General features: G+C 45.0%; 1 protein-coding gene across 2 annotated transcripts in view; it reads left to right on the top strand.

The window, feature by feature from the left end:
* Positions 1 to 937: 937 nt before the first annotated feature.
* LOC8052578 (mushroom body large-type Kenyon cell-specific protein 1) overlaps positions 938 to 20,380 on the top strand; it is a 35,022-nt gene continuing 15,579 nt past the window's right edge. The window contains exons 1-6 of one of the 2 annotated variants that reach the window (XM_042287103.1): positions 938 to 1,106; positions 3,433 to 3,501; positions 3,605 to 3,687; positions 3,807 to 3,909; positions 7,190 to 7,370; positions 10,508 to 10,970. In XM_042287103.1, the coding sequence (XP_042143037.1) occupies positions 1,013 to 1,106; positions 3,433 to 3,501; positions 3,605 to 3,687; positions 3,807 to 3,909; positions 7,190 to 7,370; positions 10,508 to 10,970 (993 nt within the window). In that variant the 5' untranslated portion in view covers positions 938 to 1,012. Of the gene's footprint in view, positions 1,107 to 3,432; positions 3,502 to 3,604; positions 3,688 to 3,806; positions 3,910 to 7,189; positions 7,371 to 10,504; positions 10,971 to 20,380 lie in introns of both variants that reach the window. The other variant, XM_029988444.4, reaches the window with a different exon arrangement.

Raw genomic sequence — 20,380 nt, 5'->3', positions numbered from 1 at the left:
CTTAGGATTGGTCTTCGTTCTGCTTGTGTGGCAAGGCTTTCCTTTGCCGGTCCGACCATCTTCAAGTTGCGTGCTCGAGTAGTCCCGATGACGCGTCTGGCAGAATTTCGTGCGCTCGGATCCCGTTTCGGTTGTGTATCGCTGCGGTTGCCAAATCCTCCTCTCAACGACAAGGTATGATGGTTTCCCAGCTTCTTTTGTGTAGTTTCGTACAGAAGTCGCTCGCTTTGCTTTTTTATTCTTATTTCTTTCGGACATTCGTTAATCGTGACAGCAAATCGCGTTTGGCTCGTCTGCTAAGCTTTCGCTTCGTTTATGAATTAAACTTAAAATTCAACCGGCAAAAAAGAAAAAAAGTAATAATAATTGTAGAAACACACAAACCACTCATAAAACGGTGCTTATTATTTTTTTATTTTATTTATATATATATATATATTCTTTTCTTTTTTTTTTTTTTTTTGTGCAAAGACGTGGTTAAGAGACACTTTACTAGAAATTACTGTTTTGTTTGCGTATGCCGCTTGTTGATGTTCGTATCATTTTCTCGGTTGAGTTTTTTCAAATGTGAACGTTTCATAAAAGCGTGCGCGTGCACAGCTTTGATCGGTGCTGAAGGTGCCCGAGCGCCAGTTGGCCTCACGTGCGCACGTGCATTCCGGCGCGCTCATACGGGCGGCCGAGCCACCAAAGAGGTAAAGAGGAGAGTCTTCAAATGCCAACTGGAGAGGTCCAAAAAACAGAGCGCACGAAAACAGGCGAGAGACGCCGGACTCAGCACCGCTTTTCTTTTCGTTGCTCTTTCGAAAATAATGAGCGTCATCGACTACGCCGGGAGACTTTTCGCATGCCTCCACACTTTTTTGTTCGCTTTTTGTCCAACTTTTCCTTTTAATCCGGCGCCTTTTTGCTGCTCCTCTTTTGTTGTTTTTTCCAGCGGAGCGGACGTGACGTTTTCCAGAGTTCCGTTTTTCCGGTAGCCATGACGTCAGGGCAAGGGTGAAGACGAAACATGGCGGAGTGCTCCCTAGCCCGTTGCTCGCAGGAGCGACGCGTGTTTCGAAAGGAATTTCAGAGATGGAGCCGGGATATGCTATTTGTTGTAGGTAAGAACATCCAGCAATTGTCTCTCTCAGTGTTCATCCAAAAAATGTCGCCGTCTTGTGTGTCTGCTGCCGTGACGAGGAAACGTTTGTTTTGTAGGTCACCGAAATTTCGGCGATTGGGCTGTGGGACATCACTTACCGCGATGTTGCTAGGGTTAGGGGGGGGGGGCAGCCGTCCGGTACCTCGGACGGCTGCCTGTCCGACGAGCGCCGCTCATCCAATTTCGGACGTATACCTCGAAAAAAAGAACGCTCGGTAATATTGGATAAACCGGATCGGAGTTCTGATTTTTTTTTTTTTTTTTCTGCCTCCTTACTGGCGTGTTTCTTGAGGGATCACACTTTTCCGGTGCGAAAAAGAAGACCGATTTTTGATTCATTCGAGCGCCGGCCACACTAGCGTCGCCGTGTCACAGCGTCGCTCGGTCCAACTTTCGCGGCACAGTGTTCACCGGCAGCCTGGCCAAGTTCCGATGATCGGTTCAACAAGTAGCTTTCACGCAATTTGCCCGGGCCCAGGCCATCCCCGATGTGCGGCCAGAAGCGGAACTTTTCATGCTTGGCTTCTCGCCGCGTTCCGTCGGTTCTGTTTTGGGCGTCTCTGTCTTCTGCCTACTGCTTACAGGCGTTTCGTTTTCACAATCTGTCAAATGGACTTTCGCTGCCGTACTGGTGTCTGTTTGAAGCTGATCGCGGGCCGCAAACCACCACCGGACGAAAACCGTTCCGGTATCGAATGCCCGCATTTCTCCGCTCTTTTTCGTTGTTTTTTTTTACCCGGTCTGCTTTGTTTATCTAGATTTCGGCAGTCGTCTTTTTCAATCTCGCTTTTTATTATTTTTAGAGGAGAGACAATCCGCTTCCTTATTTCGCGTTTGGGGTCCGTGGTTGTGGGGAGGCTCGCGGCAGTGATCGGACGGGCCTCGTCGTATCTGGTTGTACGCCGATAATGGGGGGGAAAAAAGAAAAGCAAAACGTATCGCGATGCATTCGTTTCCATATGATTTTGGCAAGTTGCCTGAAAATGTCGATTGAATTAGATAAAAAAAGTTTGAAGCGACCTGTGGTCGCATGTCGGCTATCGCGCTTTAGAAACGGTGGAGGAGGTGAACAGAAAGTTGGGGCGCAAACGAGCTGGTGATGGTTTAACGCCGTACACATCCCCGAGACTTGGGAGAACGATGGACGACACAGAAGTCAAACACATGATAGTAACTTTGGCCAGAACTGCCACCTGTTGTCTACGCAACTTAGAAAAGTAAAAACGTAGAACAATGGAGCTGTCAATTTTATGTCTTCTCGATGTTTAATCTTGTGCGTTTTTGCGCGGATTCCCCTCTGACGGGCAATGCATGTGCTGGAACTGTTTAGTACATATTACAAGCAAACGAATAAGAAAAGGAAATTAAAGGGCAGCTGGAAGAACTATACAGACGCTCTGTTTAGTTCTTCCAACTTGTCTACTGAGGGACAGCATATATTTTTCCGTGTGTGCAGTAGACATTCCTGGTGCACCACATGTCATGTTTGCATAAATCTTTTTCATCTGACTTCCCCTGAAATTCGTTATATTATATCATACCTCTCTGCCAACATCTTCGAAACTGAATCTCTGATGCGGGACACTCTTTTTTAGTACTCTGCCTGTGCCACTGGCTTCCATTAGTTTATAACAAGCTTTAGCATTTTTTTTTCTTCGTAAACTAAATCTTCAAGAAATTAAAAATTGGAACTTTTAAAATACCGTGCAACTTCTTTGGCAAAGTTTGTTTCTTCAGGAAAAATGTTTGCTACATGATTATCTTCTGTATATAAGCACCTGAAGTGACCATAGCAGTATTGAAAGCATACTTTCCACTTAACAGCCCTGTTCCACTCTGTTCATGTCTGCTCAATTGGCCTTCACCAAAGAGAGGTTGTGCTAGAGTTGGGAAAACTGTGTCTCCATTCCTGTAACGGAGAAACTGCATCGCAGGCAGGGGCCATGGTTTTTTCCCCTGCCCTTCAGCCTTTGCACGAGCGTGGCGTGATTCATGTGTAGCAGCATGCATAGAGGCGCTTACAAGCAGATTTCCTTCTTCCAAATGTTTGCAAAATTTGATAACGGCTGCCTGCAGGCTGCCTGATGAGTTGCTCGCACGCTTCGGCATGTGAGCCGGCAGATGAACAACATCCCGGGCGGGCTGTCCGCTTTGGCTGCTCGCCACTACGCAAAGCGAGTCCCAAGGCTGGGGCTGTGGACACGTTCGAACATTAGGGAACCCTGGCTCGGCAGGGATTGTTAAAGCATTACGCTGACTTGCTTGGCTTGCTCTGTCATTTGCAGGGCTGGAGCGGGTTGCGGAAGAAATGATGGGGTCCAGACGATGGAGGAAAGTAACACAACTCGAAAACGGTAACCGGACTCTGCTGGGGCCTCATTTTTTTTTATGTCGTGCACCTACCGTCGGTGTCTGGTCCCCTCTCCTTAACCTTGAATTCACCTCCTTAATTTACAGCCTTAGAACAAGAGTTAGAAGTGACAGATTGGGAACCGGACCAAGTTTGTTATTTTTGCAACTCCAAACGGATGCCGCCATACGTGAGTCCCCACATTTTTTCTCGTCTCCAGTTAACCCGTTTGTGCGTCTGAGGGGTGTAAACTGGCACACCTTTCGATTTGCCCGGGTTCTGACGCTCTCTCAAAACCATTGTTTTCAGGATCCTGCAGGTGGTCTTCTACCTGAGGGCTATAGTAGTTTTAAAAGTTTCAAAATGGACATAGATGAACAATCAACATGCTCCGATCAGGGGAATGGATCAGGTAATTTCTTTTGTTGTGCCATCTCTCACTTTTACTGGGAGATCTCAGGATCACATTGTTGACTGCGAAGTGTATTCTTGGACATGTTGCACTTCGTAGCAAGATTCTGCGCTTGCGTGTCCGTTTCAAGCGTTTACGCCCGAGAAGACAGCATTGCATTTCGTTAACTGAGCCCAGGTGAGTTTGAACTTTGATTTTTCTCATAGCACCATCTTAACTGCCTGCATTAGTGCTTTTGTGGGGTCTCTTACTAGAGTAGTTTGGTGCAGAGAGATTTTAGTGCATTTCATCTATGGTGTTCGAAATTGTCTAAATTGCTTCCTGCATAAACCCTTTTTTTGACTCTCTGGTATAGCGGAGATGGAGCATAGTTAAAGCCCGACGTATAAAAAGTTTTTCCACAAGGTACGGAGATCCTCCTCGCCACCCTTCCCTCTCCCACTGCTACCTTGACTGCAGGGTGCTCCTTTTGTTGCTGCACCTTGGGGCTGGATAAGCCCGGATCTTATCCCTGCTTATCCAGCCCTAAGGTGGAGCAACAAAAGGAGTCCCCGCCATCAAGATAGCACTGGGAGAGGGGGAAATAGCAAAGGTGGTGAGGAGGATTTCCTTACCCTACTGAAAAACTTTTTGTAGGTTGAGCTTTAACGTACTAAAGGGGTGACTTTCTAAGGTGGGGATGTGTTCACACTTGGTGTAGCTCTAGTGGGAAGTGACTCAGTAAGCTGTGGTATCCTGTTGAAGCATGCAGCAGAATAAAATTTCTTTGATGTCACATTTCAGATATGATGACGTCGCATGTGGTGTCGAAGTTTTCTGTGCTCATCTTTAACTCCTCTTTCCTACAATGTCACTAATGGAATGAAGCATGGATTGAAATCTTCGAGTCCTCTTCTTAAAAAATAGTTTTGGTGCATGACAACCTTGTGGCGATTGTTCGTACTAACCACGGAATGGATAAAGGTACTCTCTTAATGGGGACGAAAAAAGCTATGGACGCCTCCAGAAATGTCTTGACAAGCCTAAATGAGAAACTGAAAAGGTAGAGGGATGGAATTGTAGCTGAAACTAGCTTTTACTTATTTCGACATATTTTTAAGAGTAATTTGACAGTACATAGCTTTCACACAAACAGCCTGTGACTGGGTTCTTGCATCCCACCTGTTTCAGTTATAAGGAATGTTATTACATGCGACACTACAGGTGTCAACATGCCGTGCCAGTTCACTCGTTAACCCTATGTGATCAGTGGTTCTCTGTCGGGATTTGTATGTTCTCTCTTTCACAATTATTATTGCCTTGTCCAACATGGAAATAAACTTGTGTATCTGCGTGTTTCTCTGTCATGTTGAACTAGTCCATGGAACCTGCAGAATGTGTATGACTAACAATGTACCTGGTATTCCTCCCCTCTCCTGTGTCGTTTTGGCCTCTGTTGGAGAAAAGCATGTGGTTTTGAGGGTTATCAGTTGTCAGATATAGCTTTTACAAAGTGTTTGTCAGTTGTTTGCTATTATGTGTCCAACAGAGCTGGTGACAAGTGTCTGTGCAACCTGCATTTACTAGATTGCACGGTCACTGTTACGCACGTTCACATGCTCCTGTGTAGTGCCACACATGTTCAGACAATCTCTGAAGGTGTTGGCACCATGAAAACTCCTGTGGTGGTGAAAAGTGGAAATCACTAGCAAGTGACTGATCAGGTAGACTGCAAGTGCCATCGAATCTATGCAGTCTGGCTAATCGTGATCATGCATGGCGGGTTTCCACTGCTATGTTTTATGACATTCCTGGATGAAGTTTATAGTCTTGATAGTGAACAAATGTATTGTAGGCTTTCAGTTCAATGTTTTAGAGATAAGGCTACAGTGCAATCCATTTATAACGATACCACATATAACGATGTACTGCTTATAGCAATCAGTTTCTAGACTAGAAACAATCAGCTTTTAGTCCAGATACAGTGATCAAAATTTCTGGTTTTTTTGTTATCGTTATAAGTGGATTGCACTGTATTATAATGGCATTGTAGCCTTGATAGGGAATTGATATATTGCAGGCTTTCAGTTCTGTATTCAAGAGATAATGACTGCTGAAGTCATGTGTTTTATTGCTGGCTGTGCTTGACCAAAGTGCTTTTTAGCAGTCTTTATGCTTGGCTGAAAAAGGTTTGATGCACGGGTTGCTACAAAAGTACAGCCGAGTAGAAAGTCTAAAACGAGGCGGAGGTACTTTGGAAGTGGTGTCATTGGGGAGTTTAAGTAGATTGCTTTTTGCATCCCTATAATGATACTATGCTCTGCCAGCGGCTTTGCGCATGCATCATATCATCAGCTAGAGTTGTGGGAACTCAAGAACAATTTTCTCACACTCCCTATCGTGTACAAATGCAGCTGCACAGCCAGCCCAAATTGTCAGATTGCAGGTTTCTTGCAAGATTCCTGCACGTCTAAAATGGCCATTGAAACAATTGGTTGGTTTAACCAGCTGACGTGAGGCACAAACGTAGGGCTCTGAACAAAAAAGGCATATCCCTTGTGATTTTAAACTCGTGCAGTGATTCTGGAAAAAGGCAGCTCTGCCAATAATATCGAGAAGCCAGACATGCTAAATTGAATTAATGTTCCTAAAGCAACGCATGCCGCTCTACACGTAGGTTAAAAGAGAGACCTCGTCTTGGAAATTGCTTCTTTATGGGATATGCCCACCTGGCTCTCGGACCCTTCTATTATTTGCTGTCCAGTTGTGCATAATGTGCAGCCGAGTGTCAACCCTGCATTTGGGCAAACTCTTTGATGTATATGTGCTTTCCGCATTGCTCGACGTCGTCTTTTTTCTTCCTCGGTATGTGGTATGGTAGCCAAGTTGTGCACAAGAACCATCTGCTGGTGTATGCTCGTAACCTGCATCTCTCGTGAATGCCATCAAACGTGTACAGAAAGCAACACGGTACAAACGAGTGATCTGAGGTTTTTCTGTTTTCCTTTCGCACTAGTGATAATTTTGGTGACGTTCGAAAGGCTGTCGTCAAAACCATTAGTGTTGTGCTCATCCTGGCCACTAAATTAGGTGCTAAAATTTTCTGTTTGCAGGCACCCTTTCCGAAAGAAAAAAAAAGAGTGAAAAAGTGTTGACATCGTGTTATTGAAAACTGTGTTGTGCAGTGTATTTAGAACAAAACATACCTTGCTTTTTTTTCTTTGCATCTTGTTGTAATTATTTGATGCCTAGACGTGTGAGGCAGTGTGACTGATACAGGCTCTTGTTGATGTCCCTCTAGTATCTTGGAATGTTTGTCACGGGGTTGACCTGTGTGCGGAACCCGCCTCTCCATCTGTTTCCGACGACCAACCTCTCGACTTGAGTGTGCACTCACATAAGCATCATCCGCCAGAAATTGAGGATGTGCCAGACGGTGTGGACCAACTGTTGAAGGTGCCCAACGTTCCATCCAAGCTTGGGTGAGTGGTTGCCCATACTGGGTCTTGCAGACACTCACAAGTTGTGTCCACTTTTTGGCAGCTGTCATGAGATGTGGTAGGAACTGTGGCGTCTGAACTCCCCAGTTAGCTCGGGTCCAGAAGGATCCCGAACTAGCTATGGTTCTGATGTCATCAGTTTTTGCACTCACTAGTGATACCAGTATTGTTACGATAGCATTATTTTGAGCATGTTAGAGCAAGCTTGTGATAGGTGCTCACTTTGTGGTATAGTTCTTATTTTCGAAGCCTGCGTGATTTGCATGAAGAGAGAACTCAAAGGTAAGAAGCTGAGCTTGAGCTGAGCTCTCATCTTTTGTGAGCTCAGATTGAGTAAATGTGTCATGTTAAAGTAATGTCACATGGTCAAACATATGTTCTGCGCACCTTTCAAGTCCAAAAACAAGCACGAAGAGAGTCAAAGCTGTTAGGAAGGACTTGAAAAAGGAGTCAATGTTGACTGGTAGGAAATATGGGTTCACATGCATGAAGCAATGGAGAGTTGACTCACATACAGTCTGTTCGATTTGCCTGAGCTGGCTGAACTAGTTCAGCGGTGTAGGAACTGGCGCATTCAATTCAACCGAAATTTGCATGGCCGCTGCACTGGCGCATTCGATTCATCCCAGTTCTAAACGAGTTCAGACTCAGTTTCTCAAAACCTCGCACCGGCTCCGAAGTCAATTCTGCATCCGTGCAGAAGCAGATGACGAGAGCAGACGTCACTCTTCATCTGTCTTTGCTTATGGTGCCATTTCTCGGAGCTCTTGCTCAAACTTTCTTATGATTAGCATACACAATAGCGCCGAGACTGAAGTTACATTTCCTCTCATTGATGAAAATAAATGCCGCCCGTGGTGGATGCGAGAACAGAGGGCAGAAATGAGCTCACTTGTGATATTTTGAAAGCGTTTATGTGCCTGCTCGCGTCGGTTTGGCTCTTTGTGGTAAGTGTTGAAAGATTGGCTCGCGTTAATTGTTTCTTTTTGATGCTATGTTGATATTTACGATGTTGATATTCGTTTTGAAAGACACGGGACAGAAGTACGCTTGTATTAACTCCCTTCGTCAGCATCCTGGGGATGCAGTCTGACGACTCCGACACATCGCATGGAGAGGTCGGCAATTCGGTCATTGGCACTCGCGTGTCCACATAGCTGACCCCAATACGGCATGCTTTGTCCGCTGGCATCTGTGGTCATCCACTTGCGGGACCTGGGAAAAGACTCCTAGAATTGACATTTGTCTGGCACATCCATTTTAAAGTGAAAATAAACGGTGACGATCAGCAACTTTTTTGGCGACGGCGACGCTCTCGCCAGGCCTTCGTCCTCAAAGACCGCGGCCGCCAGTGATTCCGCACGCGGAATCATCCTGATGCCGCGTACTCGTCGTCAAAATACGGAGCTTGGTAGACTTGGAATTAACTTACTATTGCCAAATCAATGTAAGTCCTATCATGGCGTATGAAGTTAAAGGGCAGGAATGCTTATGAAATTGTCAGAATGTGGACGGTAATCGTTAAAAAAATGCAGACAAGATTGCATTTTGTTTTTAAAAGGTTTTTAGTGTATTTGAGTGAGGAGACATTCATAGAAAATATTCATTTACATATTTGAAAACAATATAGAGGCGAATGATCCCATCAAAATGCGAAGAAACATACCATATGTCGTGGTGGGGAGATACAAGACTTGGTGGCCCTTTAAAGGGATCATGAAATTATTTTCTGACTTCTTCCTCTTTAGTTTCCCTCCTCAATAAGCAAAATGAGAAATCACGGGGCCGACACTTTGCTCTTTTACTACAGGCCACTGGGGTTCCACTACAGAAGTTGATTGCAGCGCCAGTCCTAATGCGGTGGCTGCACTGGCTCTGCGCCGTTGCTGCACAACTCCTGCACTCCTCTGAACTCAGACTGAACCAATTCAGAACTTTCTGGCCAAATCGAACAGACTATTGAGTTAGCTTGAGCTGTTAAGGCAGTTTCTGAGGACAATACACATTCTTTCATTATGCGAGAGTGATAGAGACAAGAACAGATATGTGTGTGATCTAGTGCAATTTGCATTTTTGTGTTCAAATGTTTTCTGGGCCTTGCCATCGGCTCATGCTCCTGCAGCAGGGTGCATTGCTTGGGGTGTCCGCTCTGGCCTTGCATAGAGAGGTCAACTTACTGAGCCTGCTGAAGAGAGCAATTTTCAGGATTGTTTGCATTACATAGGGCTAGAACTTTATCTAAAGTTAACAATAACTGCTTGAAACCATGACATTACTCGTTACAGGCATAAATGGTCCGCAAGAGAGTGGTAGCTCATGGAATGGTGGACGTGCAGTGACACTCACTGCCATTTAGGGGCTCCATTTTATCGCTTAATTCTTTTTTTTTAATCACCAGCTTTTATTTGGGTAATATTGCGAGCTATAAAGCTTAGGGTAATGTGTTTGAATCCTGTCCGAGTGACTGGAAATCAATTGTGCCTCATTGCAGTGAAGGTGCCCTGTAGCTGATATTTCACTTGCACGTGAAAAACCCCCACTTGCCCATGAAAAATCCCCCGGTGGTCCTAGTTAATCCTCAGTTCTTCACCAGAACACACTAATGTAATTCTTTGCTTTGGCAGTGCCACAAGTCTCAAATTTCAAGATCGTGGGTTGAAATGTTTGCACTTTATCGTCACAGCTAGCATTTCCTTCGGATGTAATTTGTTTTCAAAAAGTTTTCTTCAGGTTCACTCGCCATTCTGCATTGACTCGAGGGATTGTTGTGCTGTTATCGAATGCTACTCTCTTGCTTCCCATTTCTCGTAAAGTGTGTGAATAGCCAACTAATCAGAATCTGGAGCAAGCTGGACGAATGGCCCAGAAAAGGTTTGTTCCCAAAAATGCAGTCTACACCGGACCTTGGTCACATAAAACACTGTGTCACAGCCGAGACAGCCTATTTGGGCGGGGACGTCATTTCTGCCCCGTCCCATTTCCTAAGTCACGACAGTTGGCTCTCCCGTAGCTCGTAGACGGCGTGCCATCATTGTAATAAATTGGGTAGTGCAGCAACAAGCGGGCGAGCACGAGGACACCCGAAGCTGTACACTGACACACTGTGTTGGGCGCAGCAGACGCCGCGGGGAGCACCTGAACTGCAAACGGTCGTACACGGAGGAAGAGCTGCAGGCTGCCCTGCGCGACATCCAGAGTGGCAAGCTGGGCACACGGCGTGCTGCCGTCATCTATGGCATTCCTCGCTCGACGCTACGGAACAAGGTGTATAAGCTGGCCCTGGAGCGGAGAACCGGACACTCTTCGGCCAAGGCGACGCCGAGCGAAGCGGCCGCCACCCTCGTGACAACGACCACGACAACAACGACGGTGAATGGGACCGGAGCCAAGGGGAGTTCGGCCAGCGAGTCGTTGCGACAGCTGCTCAAGTCGACCATCACGCAGAAGTCACTTGGCAAGGGGGGCGACAGGGAGCCCGCCAACAACTGTGCCGAACACGGTGGCCTGCTGGACGTGCCAGACGCCTCTCAGCTCCTCAGTTCGCTGGAGTGCACTCCGGCTTTGGGGCCACTGTTTGCGCAGGTAAGGCACTGCGCTACGAATGTCCCATTTGCTACGTTCCATTCTTTTTCGTGTAGTTGTCGCACGTTTCAGTGAGGCTCACTTATTCATTCTCCTTTTGGTCTGTCGGATGCTTCCCATGTTTTCATGCGGCCATGTTTCGCTGGGTCTTTGTGGTACATGGTGCTAGCCAAAGTGCACTCGCAGCTTTTTTTGCTCTTTATAGACTAGCAGAGTATTCGCGACTCCAACTAACTATAGGTGGCGCCACTCATTTTCCAAGATGGCGGGTTTAGTGAGGGTCAGAGATGCGTGCCGCTGTTGAGCCTGTCTAGTGTGCTGGCTTCACTGAGCGACATAAATTATTTCTGGTAATACGAGGAAGCTAATATTTTATGAGCGCAGGTCACCTCTTTAACCTGAAAACAAGAACGGTGTTTAGCGTATTATTTACGGAAGGATGCGCATTTTAATTCTGGAACGAAACCGAAACTTACCTCTATTTTGGATTTAATTTCTCGACAGATGTCTTAATTTCGGATTCTTTCATGACTCAAGATGTGTCTCACATCGTAATTATTTACTTAGAAAAGTTGTTCGCGGAAACTTTATTTTGTGACATACTGTTCGATCCAGGCTGATATTCGTCGTTGTTGAAAAAATCAGTGCTGATATCTGTGCGTTCTCGCTGCCTTTTTCTCGCTCAGATAATTGTCATGGGAAAATGACAATTATCCCAGCACAAGAATAAGAGAATAATTCCAATTTTTACAATATGTCCACGAAACGCATAAACTAATAAACACCGCTCTCACTGCAACAGCCCATGACGAAATCCGAGTCAGACAGCTGAAGTGTGTGTGTGTGTGTGTTTATAGCACCGCGTGACGCGTAGGACTTCATATTACATCCAGTGTTTGACTGTCTGTCTATCTTGATAACTATGTCAGAGTTTTTCATATGCTAAAAAGAAAACAGAATCATATCTTTCTGAAAAGACTATTATGGTTAAATAGCGTATTCTCGTGATCTTGGCGTTAATTGGCGCGATTTGTATTAATAATAATAATATTAAAATTCACATATTTGAATAAGTAATTATTCAAGCTCTAATATAATTTGTTGCTTATGATCGAATTTTAAATGCGCGAAGAAATATGACAATGAAAACTGTGCTAATTATCATCACTGGTTCCAATTGCTGCATTTTAATTACAAGCAAAATAAAAATAGTCTAAAATCAATGAAAACATTCTAGCTAATGGGAGAAATCCATGTAAAATTTCATTAATAATGGGTAAAGTATATTGTGCTATCAAAGTCGCGACTTTGGCAATCGGCGACACGTCCAAAGTCGCCGCCAATATACTTCCAGACCAAATGCCCAAAGTTAAAAAAAGGCTTTTTTTAATTACTAGTTTTTTCATAACATTTATTTACTTTTGTATTTACTCGCCGTCGTTTTGCCAATCTCAGCCTTTCCAGTTCGAAGGAACGCCTACCTGCTTGCACGTCTGCTCACTGCAGCACGTTTCGTTGGCATTGGAAGCCGGTGAAACAGTAGTGAGTTTTAATATTGCGCATACGAGCAAACTCAAGCCCTGCGCGTTTGCGTTAGCTTTGCGCGTTCCACACTGCGCGTGCGCGGAGCCCGAAATTGCGGTCTTGGATGGCGCATGGCGATGAGGCTCACTCACAACGTGGGGCACGGAACTCTAACGCAAACGCACACCGCTTGCGTTTGCTTCTATGCGCAATACTAAAACTCTCCAGTAAGGTACAATCCCATACCGGCTGCAGCACTACGTTGGGACAGTGAAGAGTGTTGTTTGCCTTCGGAAACGACATTTCGCGAGCCATGATCGCGAGCAGTTCCGCCATGCCCGCTGAGCAGGAGAATCGGGGGACCCTCACTAGAGCGTTTCCCGTTTCCGCCGCGGGAGGGCGAACGTCGAGCTGGAGACGCGAATAGGTACTGCTGGCATCCATAGCTGTAATTTAATTAATTAAAAGAATGTTAGTTATGGCACTTAGTTACAATTTTATTGATTAAATACATGTTGCAACATTTCAGTAATTGAAACTAGGTTACCCTTTTGGAGTAACTTGGGACTTGGTTCATGTACAGTTAGTTCTCAAAATTATCTTGCCGAATACTATAAACAACTTCAATTTCACATGCTCAGTATTTTATGAAGTAAGGCTTTAGGGGAGATTTCACAGGCACCAAATTTCACAATTAAAAAAGGTGTGCTATGTATTCGTGACTACGAGGTTATGTGTACGCATTATCAGCCTTTCTGTTTTTCTAATCGCAAACTTTGTGAAAATTGAGCGCTAAAATTATATGTTGCTTACAGTATGCAAGTTTAGATGGATTTAGTATCAACATCAGTGGTACGTTTTGTGACTGCTTCAAATTCTGCCATAAACCGAGTTCTGCCTCGCATCTGAACTATCCGTCAGCTATTACAGCATGTCTTGATCTCATTAGTTATTGGAATATGACTGATACCTCTGCCGCACAGTAAAATTTAATGTCATTTTTATTTAATGACTATCTGATTGGCCAGCCAGCGTGCACCACTCCTGGCACAGCGCAGTGCATGGGGGACACCTATGATCAGTATTGAAAGCTGATTAACTGATCACTTAATGGGATTCCACTGAAATTTAATTAAATTTTGTCGTGTGGCAAGGGTATTACGGTAGTTACTTTTTCCAAGTAACTGTATTAGATCCTTTTGTAAAAATCTAACTGTATTTCTAACTTAATTTTATTTTGGCTCAAGTAAGTAACTAAAACTCCTTTACTTTTAAAGAGTAACTTTTACAGCTCTCCTGACCTCCAAACATGATCTCTGCCTATCTTTGTGATTGACAAAACTGTGCCAGCAGATAACCACTCATTACATTGTATTTCACATCCTGCTTGTGTTTTGAAGTGCTGATGGAGTAGAGTTCAGGACATTTATGGGGGCTCTTTACGTCATTCTAAATTATTGGAATAATACCTAAAACATAAATGAGCTTGTACTCTTCATTCTGATCTGAATGTCTTTCTTTTGTCCTCCACTCCTCGAAACAACTTTTTTTTTTTTTTTTTTTTTTTATTTCTTGTACTAGAGACTTAGCCATTGATATAGTTTTTCATGCAGATCCCAAATATGTATTTAGTTTTCATTTAACTATAGTTATGGAGATATGTAATATACAATGCAAAAAGTGGCACTTTTTCCGGGAACTTTTGGATGTACTAAATTTACAAGAAAAGTATCGCGCTGTATCTTATTTGGCTCTTGGGAGATTACAGGGTGTTGATATCGAGCCACACTTTGCACAAAAATACTAGAACTATGCAAAAAAAGTGTACTGGCATGAGTGTTTCTTAAGTATACCCGCACATGCAGTACTACTGACCAAAAGCTTCTTTTTTTGCGGTGTAATTTCAAGCATAAAGGCGGACTTCTTTTCTTTTCAGTCTCTCCTTTGCATAATTTGATGACGTAGTCATGCGGATTGCAGTGTCAGCATAAGCACGAGGATTACCCCGTAGTGAGGATAGTCAAATGTGGCTCATATGTTGAGCACAAGCACTGCTTGCACTCGATTTGGGCTCGTGGCACTCAACGCTTCAACAAACATTCGTCACTAGGACGAACAATGGCGGCATATTATCGGCCCCAGATCACGTGGCCTCTTGTTCTGCTTGTGAGTTGAGGAGGTGGAGGCTGCTCGTTTTTTACCAGTCCTTTCTGCAACTGCCGCCGATGATTAATTTTAAGCTGCGTCTACTGAAAGTACAAAAAATAGTTGCACCGCCCCTTTAGCAGTCTTGGGGCCCTAATCTATGCGGCAGGACCAAGCGGGACCAAGGAATTGGGACATCGCCGTCTGCTGCAGTTGGCCAGATCCGCACTGCTCACCAATCACGGCAGGCGGCGACGTACCGGTACCGCTTGGTCCCACCGTGTTGGCTAGGGAGGACCCTTGGGTAATTGTAACAGGAGAAAGAGTAACAGTCCCAACTTTTAATTGAGTAGCATTTATAGTTGAGATTGTTATGACGCAGGGAATGTGTGTCTGTGGCGTGTAGCTTAATGACGTCTCAATGTCGCGTGACATTATAGTTTCATGTGCCACTATCGCTTGACTCTGACATCATGAGACGACATCATATGAAATTGTGACATCACGTAACACTAGCATCACGTGCCACGTGCCTTTAGTCAGGGTTTTCCTGTTGTTTTCTTTTTTTACTTGTTACATAGCGAGGGGTACATATATAGTGGGCTAATCGTCATAATAATTCTGATAATTAACTAAAATTGTTAATTACTGTTTTAAATATTGAAAATAAACATGCACTAGTCTTTGATTAATTCAAACTCCAGGAAGCCACAAATTTTGTTTGAGTTATAACCAATTCACTTAAATATGTTGCAAGATAAATTATGATTTGCTCTGCATGGCTACTCATACAACACATATTTGATGATTTCCTGTGCACAGGCCTACTAATCATAAGCGAGTATTCTACTCATGAAACATGGGTGAAATTTATGACCTAAGTTTATTCATCCCTCAAAAATGTTGCTTATTGTGGACTGTTTGGACAGCACATGACACCTCAAAACAAAATTAAGTTTCTTCATCCAGCAAAACAAAAAGTTGTCTATTGTGGACAGGGGACACATGAGCAATGAAAACAGGCATCGAGCGGCCGTTTCCATGGCAACTTGCACAGACGCTGTGACACGGACTTCTGCCATGCCTCGACTTCGCAGCGTCAGCATAAGATGCTGTGGGAACTGCTGCGCAGCGCCCATTTTTGTCGCTCATGTGTCCTCTGCTTTAGCACCACTGAGCACGCCTCTTGCCGAGCACCGGTGCACTGCAGAGAAGCAACAGCCGCGGAAGCGAGCTCTGCCAGTGTTGCTCCTTAGCAGTGCACCGGTGCTTGGAAAGAAGTGCACTTCAACAGGGCCGCAAGAACAAAAAGTATGATTAATGAAAAAACAGTTAGGGTGCAGGCAAGCTGGTGTAAGTTTACCATTTTTTAGACCACCTGAGACTGGGTGAAAGAAACACGACGTCGCAGGCGAGCTGGTGTAAGTTTACCATTTTTTTAGACCACCTGAGACTGGGTGAAAGAAACACGATGACGTTGAGTCGTCGTCGTGTTTCTTCCAATCAGTCTCAGGTGGTCTAAAAAATGGTAAAAAGTATGAATTACACGAAAACGACGTTCAACATTACAGTGTGAAAACGCAGATGGTGAGAGACTGAAAAACTGCTCGGGCGCTTTTTCGCACCACTAGCCTTTCTTCCGTTGCTTGTGTGGTAACGAGCCCAATACCGCACTTCCCATGCTTGAGTTACCACTTAAAGGCCGACGTACAAAATCATTTTCCCTAACACGAGAAAATCCTCCTGCCACCCTTCCATTTCTCCCTCTGCCACTGTTATCTTGACGATAGGGGGGAAAGGAAGGAAAGGGGGAGGAGGGAGGCTTTGCTGTTTCATTTTGGAGCTGAATAAGCCGGGAGCTTATCCCGGCTCATCCGGCCCCAACAAAAGGAGTCCCCCTCCTTCAATATAGCAGTGGGAGAGGGGAAATAGGAGGGGTGGCAAGGAGGATTTTCCTACATTGCGGAAAAACTTTTTGGAGGTTGGACTTTAAGCAACAAGCTACTGTTGTAAAAACGCGCCCGAGCACTTTTTTTTTTTTTTTAATTTACTTATTTAGTGGTTTCTGATATCACTCAGTAAGCATCTAACGGAACTGCATTAGGCTCGTGATAATTGAAACTTAGATATTTCGTATTTCTAGTTAATTCAGACAAGTTTCACAATTTGGGTTGTCCCACTATGTTTTAATGTATTCATAGGGCCACTTAATTCAAACAGCATTTTCGTGTAATTTATATGTTTTGTTCTGGTGGCTTCGTTGAGCGTGCTTCTTTCCAAGTACAGGGGCACTGTGGAGCTCGCTTCCACGAGTGTTGCTTCTCCGCAGTACGCCGGTGTTCGGTAAGAAGCGCTGTTGCTCAGGTTGTTCAGGTTCAGGGTAGACTACTGTAGAATCTCAAAGGGTTATATCGTGTAGACGCTTGGCATGCGAGATGGACGTAAAAAAGTGAGAATTAAAGGGGGAGGGGGGAACGAAGGAAAAAAGGTAAATCTTCTGCCAGGAAGAATGAACGTTTGCATGTCGAGCTTTAAAGGGGTCCTGAATCGAACCTTAAAATATACCTCTGTCGTTCAGAAATTAGTTAAACATGATCAACTCTATCTGCTAATGGCAGTTGCAGTCTTGTATTTTAGACGGATGACTGTATTTTTCGTTCTAAATGTTGGATTCTGGCGAGTGCTTCAAAATTAGTAATCGAAGAACGCAATGCATCTCGGGATCCATCGCACCCGTGGCTTGCCCGCCACGTCATCAGCCTTCCTATGGCCAAGTGTACCGTAGTTATGAGCGTTCGCAGCTAAGGTCCCTTTGTTATTTTGCACGAGGCGAGATGCTTGTAGATTTTCTACATCGTGTTGTCTAAGGTGACGGCAGGATCGTGTGTGACATTGGTAGTACGGGGCAATTGCTGCTTACCTGATTTACCACCAACCGATCACAACGACCAGACTAGGCGAGGGTGCCAACTTCACGGATAAATATATATTACTTTGAAGGCGCCATACCAGTTGGCATACTTCATTTATTAAAGCGAGCAGAGAAGCAGGCAGAGTCCGGTGAGGCAGCACGGTGGCATCACTCGGGTATTTCATGCAGCGTATTGCATCAATAGTGTTGTGACGCAGCATTGTCACGCCATCGCAAAGAAACGCGAACACTATGACGATTTTGCGACATTCCTTGTTACATGGGTGGACACTAAACGATTAATGGGAACGCACCGGCGCAGAGGACTCTTGCGCTGGTCTCGACGGGACATGATTTTCCAAGCGAAGGGACAGAGCAAAAAGAACACGACTGCAACTCTCACTTCATCAAACAAAAACGACCACGAAAAAGCGCTCGCATCACCATGATTTGGCAACGCGACTTGTCTCAATGGCGAACACTAAACGAATAATCAGAAGCGACCGGCACTGCTTTCATCGGTTTTTTAAATGAGGCTTATGCTATCGTCCATGCAGGAGCACTTAGCATGTCGACGGAGACACGGCCGCTGAATTCTCACATTGTCGCACAGAAACAGCCTCACAAAAGTGGATACCGGCACAGCCCTGCGACGTAAGCTCGAGTAACTTCGAAAGGTTGGCGTCCCTCGGCGAGAACGACATTGAAGCAGCGCGCACCATGTTGAAATAATAGTTCATCAGCCCTTGACATCAGCGACGTCAAAGAATGAGTGGAAGTGATTGGCTGGCGGAGTGAATCCAAGGTGGCCAACTGTGCTTTTGCTTTCTTCACCAAACCTTCGGTATTACTTTCTGGCCAACGTTACTAAAGCACTCAGTGTTTTAGTAGCGAGTCGCTCGCGTCAACATTACTTGAACAACTAAGTTGGGAAACTGCCATAGAGCCTGCTTTGAAAAAGTGGCTCCGATCCATACTCGAGAACTGAACTAACGCAACGCCTCCATTTCACCTGCATCGGCCACTCCAGGAACTGCACGGCTGCACGTATTGGTTCAGGTCGAATCGCGCTAAATTGCATCAGGGCCTGTAGTGCCACCTCGCAGTGCCATTTTACTGTAGCTATATAAATCAGCTTTCATGTTTTGACTCGTCGCTAAAGGGCGGCACTGTGATCACATTTAGTTTAGTCTCTCTGGACGGCGAGCAGTCTGTGTTTCAAGAGTGAGTTTCCCAGCTGAGTGTTTTAGTGACATTGGTTCGCATCCATCGAGATTAAACTGGATACGATTACAGCGCCACCCTTTAGTGTAGATGGCGCCACCGGCCCTTGCATGACTCGACCTGAACAAAACCTGAACCGATACGTGCAGCCGTGCAGTTCCCGGAGTGGCCGCTGCGGCAGGAGAAATGGCAGCAATGCGGTTGCCTTTAGTTTGGTTCTTGAGTACGGATCAGAGCCACTATTTCAAAGCAGGCTCTATGGCAGTTTCCCAACTGAATTGTTCCACTAATGTTGGTTCTGGCCTAGGTAATCTGTACTAGTGAGCGTACTTCCCATATAGTGGCTCTGCTGTCGGAGGCTGATGCCATCAGGACATTCCATTGAAGCTTCATAACCAACAACCAGGTGGTTTTTGGTTATTGTTTAATTCAGTTTAAATTATCTTTTCTGGTGTTTTCCAACGAAATATTGATGTTTCTGAGGTTTTATGAGCTTCAGAATTTGGTTTCCATACCCCTTTAAATGCAGTCGTGGGTCTTGTTTTTTTTTCCAAACTTTGAGTTGAATGTTTATCTGCCTTCTTGAGTCTATTTGCATCTATGGTATGGTAGCATATTGGAGGATAGCCCTCCCTATATGTCAACTACTTTTGGTGTGCTTGCCAAAAAAGTGAGGGAAAAAATGCTTGACTTGGGTCCTCGTCCACTTTTTCTGAGGATGTGAAACGTCAAGCCGAGCATCCTACGGCAAGTTGAGTTTGTGACTGCAAGTGTCATGCTGCCTTTTCTGGGCCCTTTTCCTAGACCCAGATTTAAGTGAACATGGTAATCAGTGCGTACCGAACAGAGGGGTGGGACAGCTTTGCCAATAGCACCATTTTGATAACGCAATATTCTGTGCCTGGTTGTGCCAAAAACATAAATCCCTCAAAATTGAGCCAAACTGCACCAAAATACCTCAAAACCTAGCGAAATGCACGATACTACTAGATTTAGCGAAAGATAAAAATTCGGTTGGCGACCTTTACAGGGATATACAAGGAGACGCCAGGCTCTTTAAATCGACCGGAAAATTCGGTTTCTTAACCTATCGCGCTACGACTTTGTGCAGCTTTGCCCACAGATGGTGCATTTTTTTTGCAAAATTTGCAAAGAGCGAACTTACCTGAGGAAAAAGTAAAGAAAGAAAAAGGCTTAGCTTCTATGGAAACGCAGCGACGTTACCGGTCTGCAAACAACACAGCGCCGTTTCGCACGCGAGACAAGAGATGGCGCAACAAACGCCGCCAACGAACGAGCATATGCTGCGGAGAGCAGGCCTTTTTAGCAGACAATCTTTTCGACTCAAAAGTGGCGCGCGTTCCGCAGGTGGTGACAGGCGCAGTAACAGCAAGGAACTGCAGTTTCTTGTCTGCTAAAGGGCCGGCTCTCGGCGTCGTCTGCTCGTTCGTTGGCGGCAGTTGGCGTCGCGACCGCTTGCGCCATCTCTTATCTCGCATGCGAAACGGCACTGTGTTGTTTGCAGACCGGTGGCGTCGCTGCGTTTCCATAGGAGCTAAGCCTTTTTCTTTCTTTACTTTTTCCTCAGGTAAGTTTGCTCTTTGCA

This window comes from Ixodes scapularis, unplaced genomic scaffold (assembly GCF_016920785.2).
Source record: "Ixodes scapularis isolate PalLabHiFi unplaced genomic scaffold, ASM1692078v2 PGA_scaffold9__187_contigs__length_104089568, whole genome shotgun sequence".
Classification (NCBI taxonomy): Eukaryota; Metazoa; Arthropoda; class Arachnida; order Ixodida; family Ixodidae; genus Ixodes; species Ixodes scapularis.
This window is presented reverse-complemented; position numbering and strand designations above follow the sequence as displayed.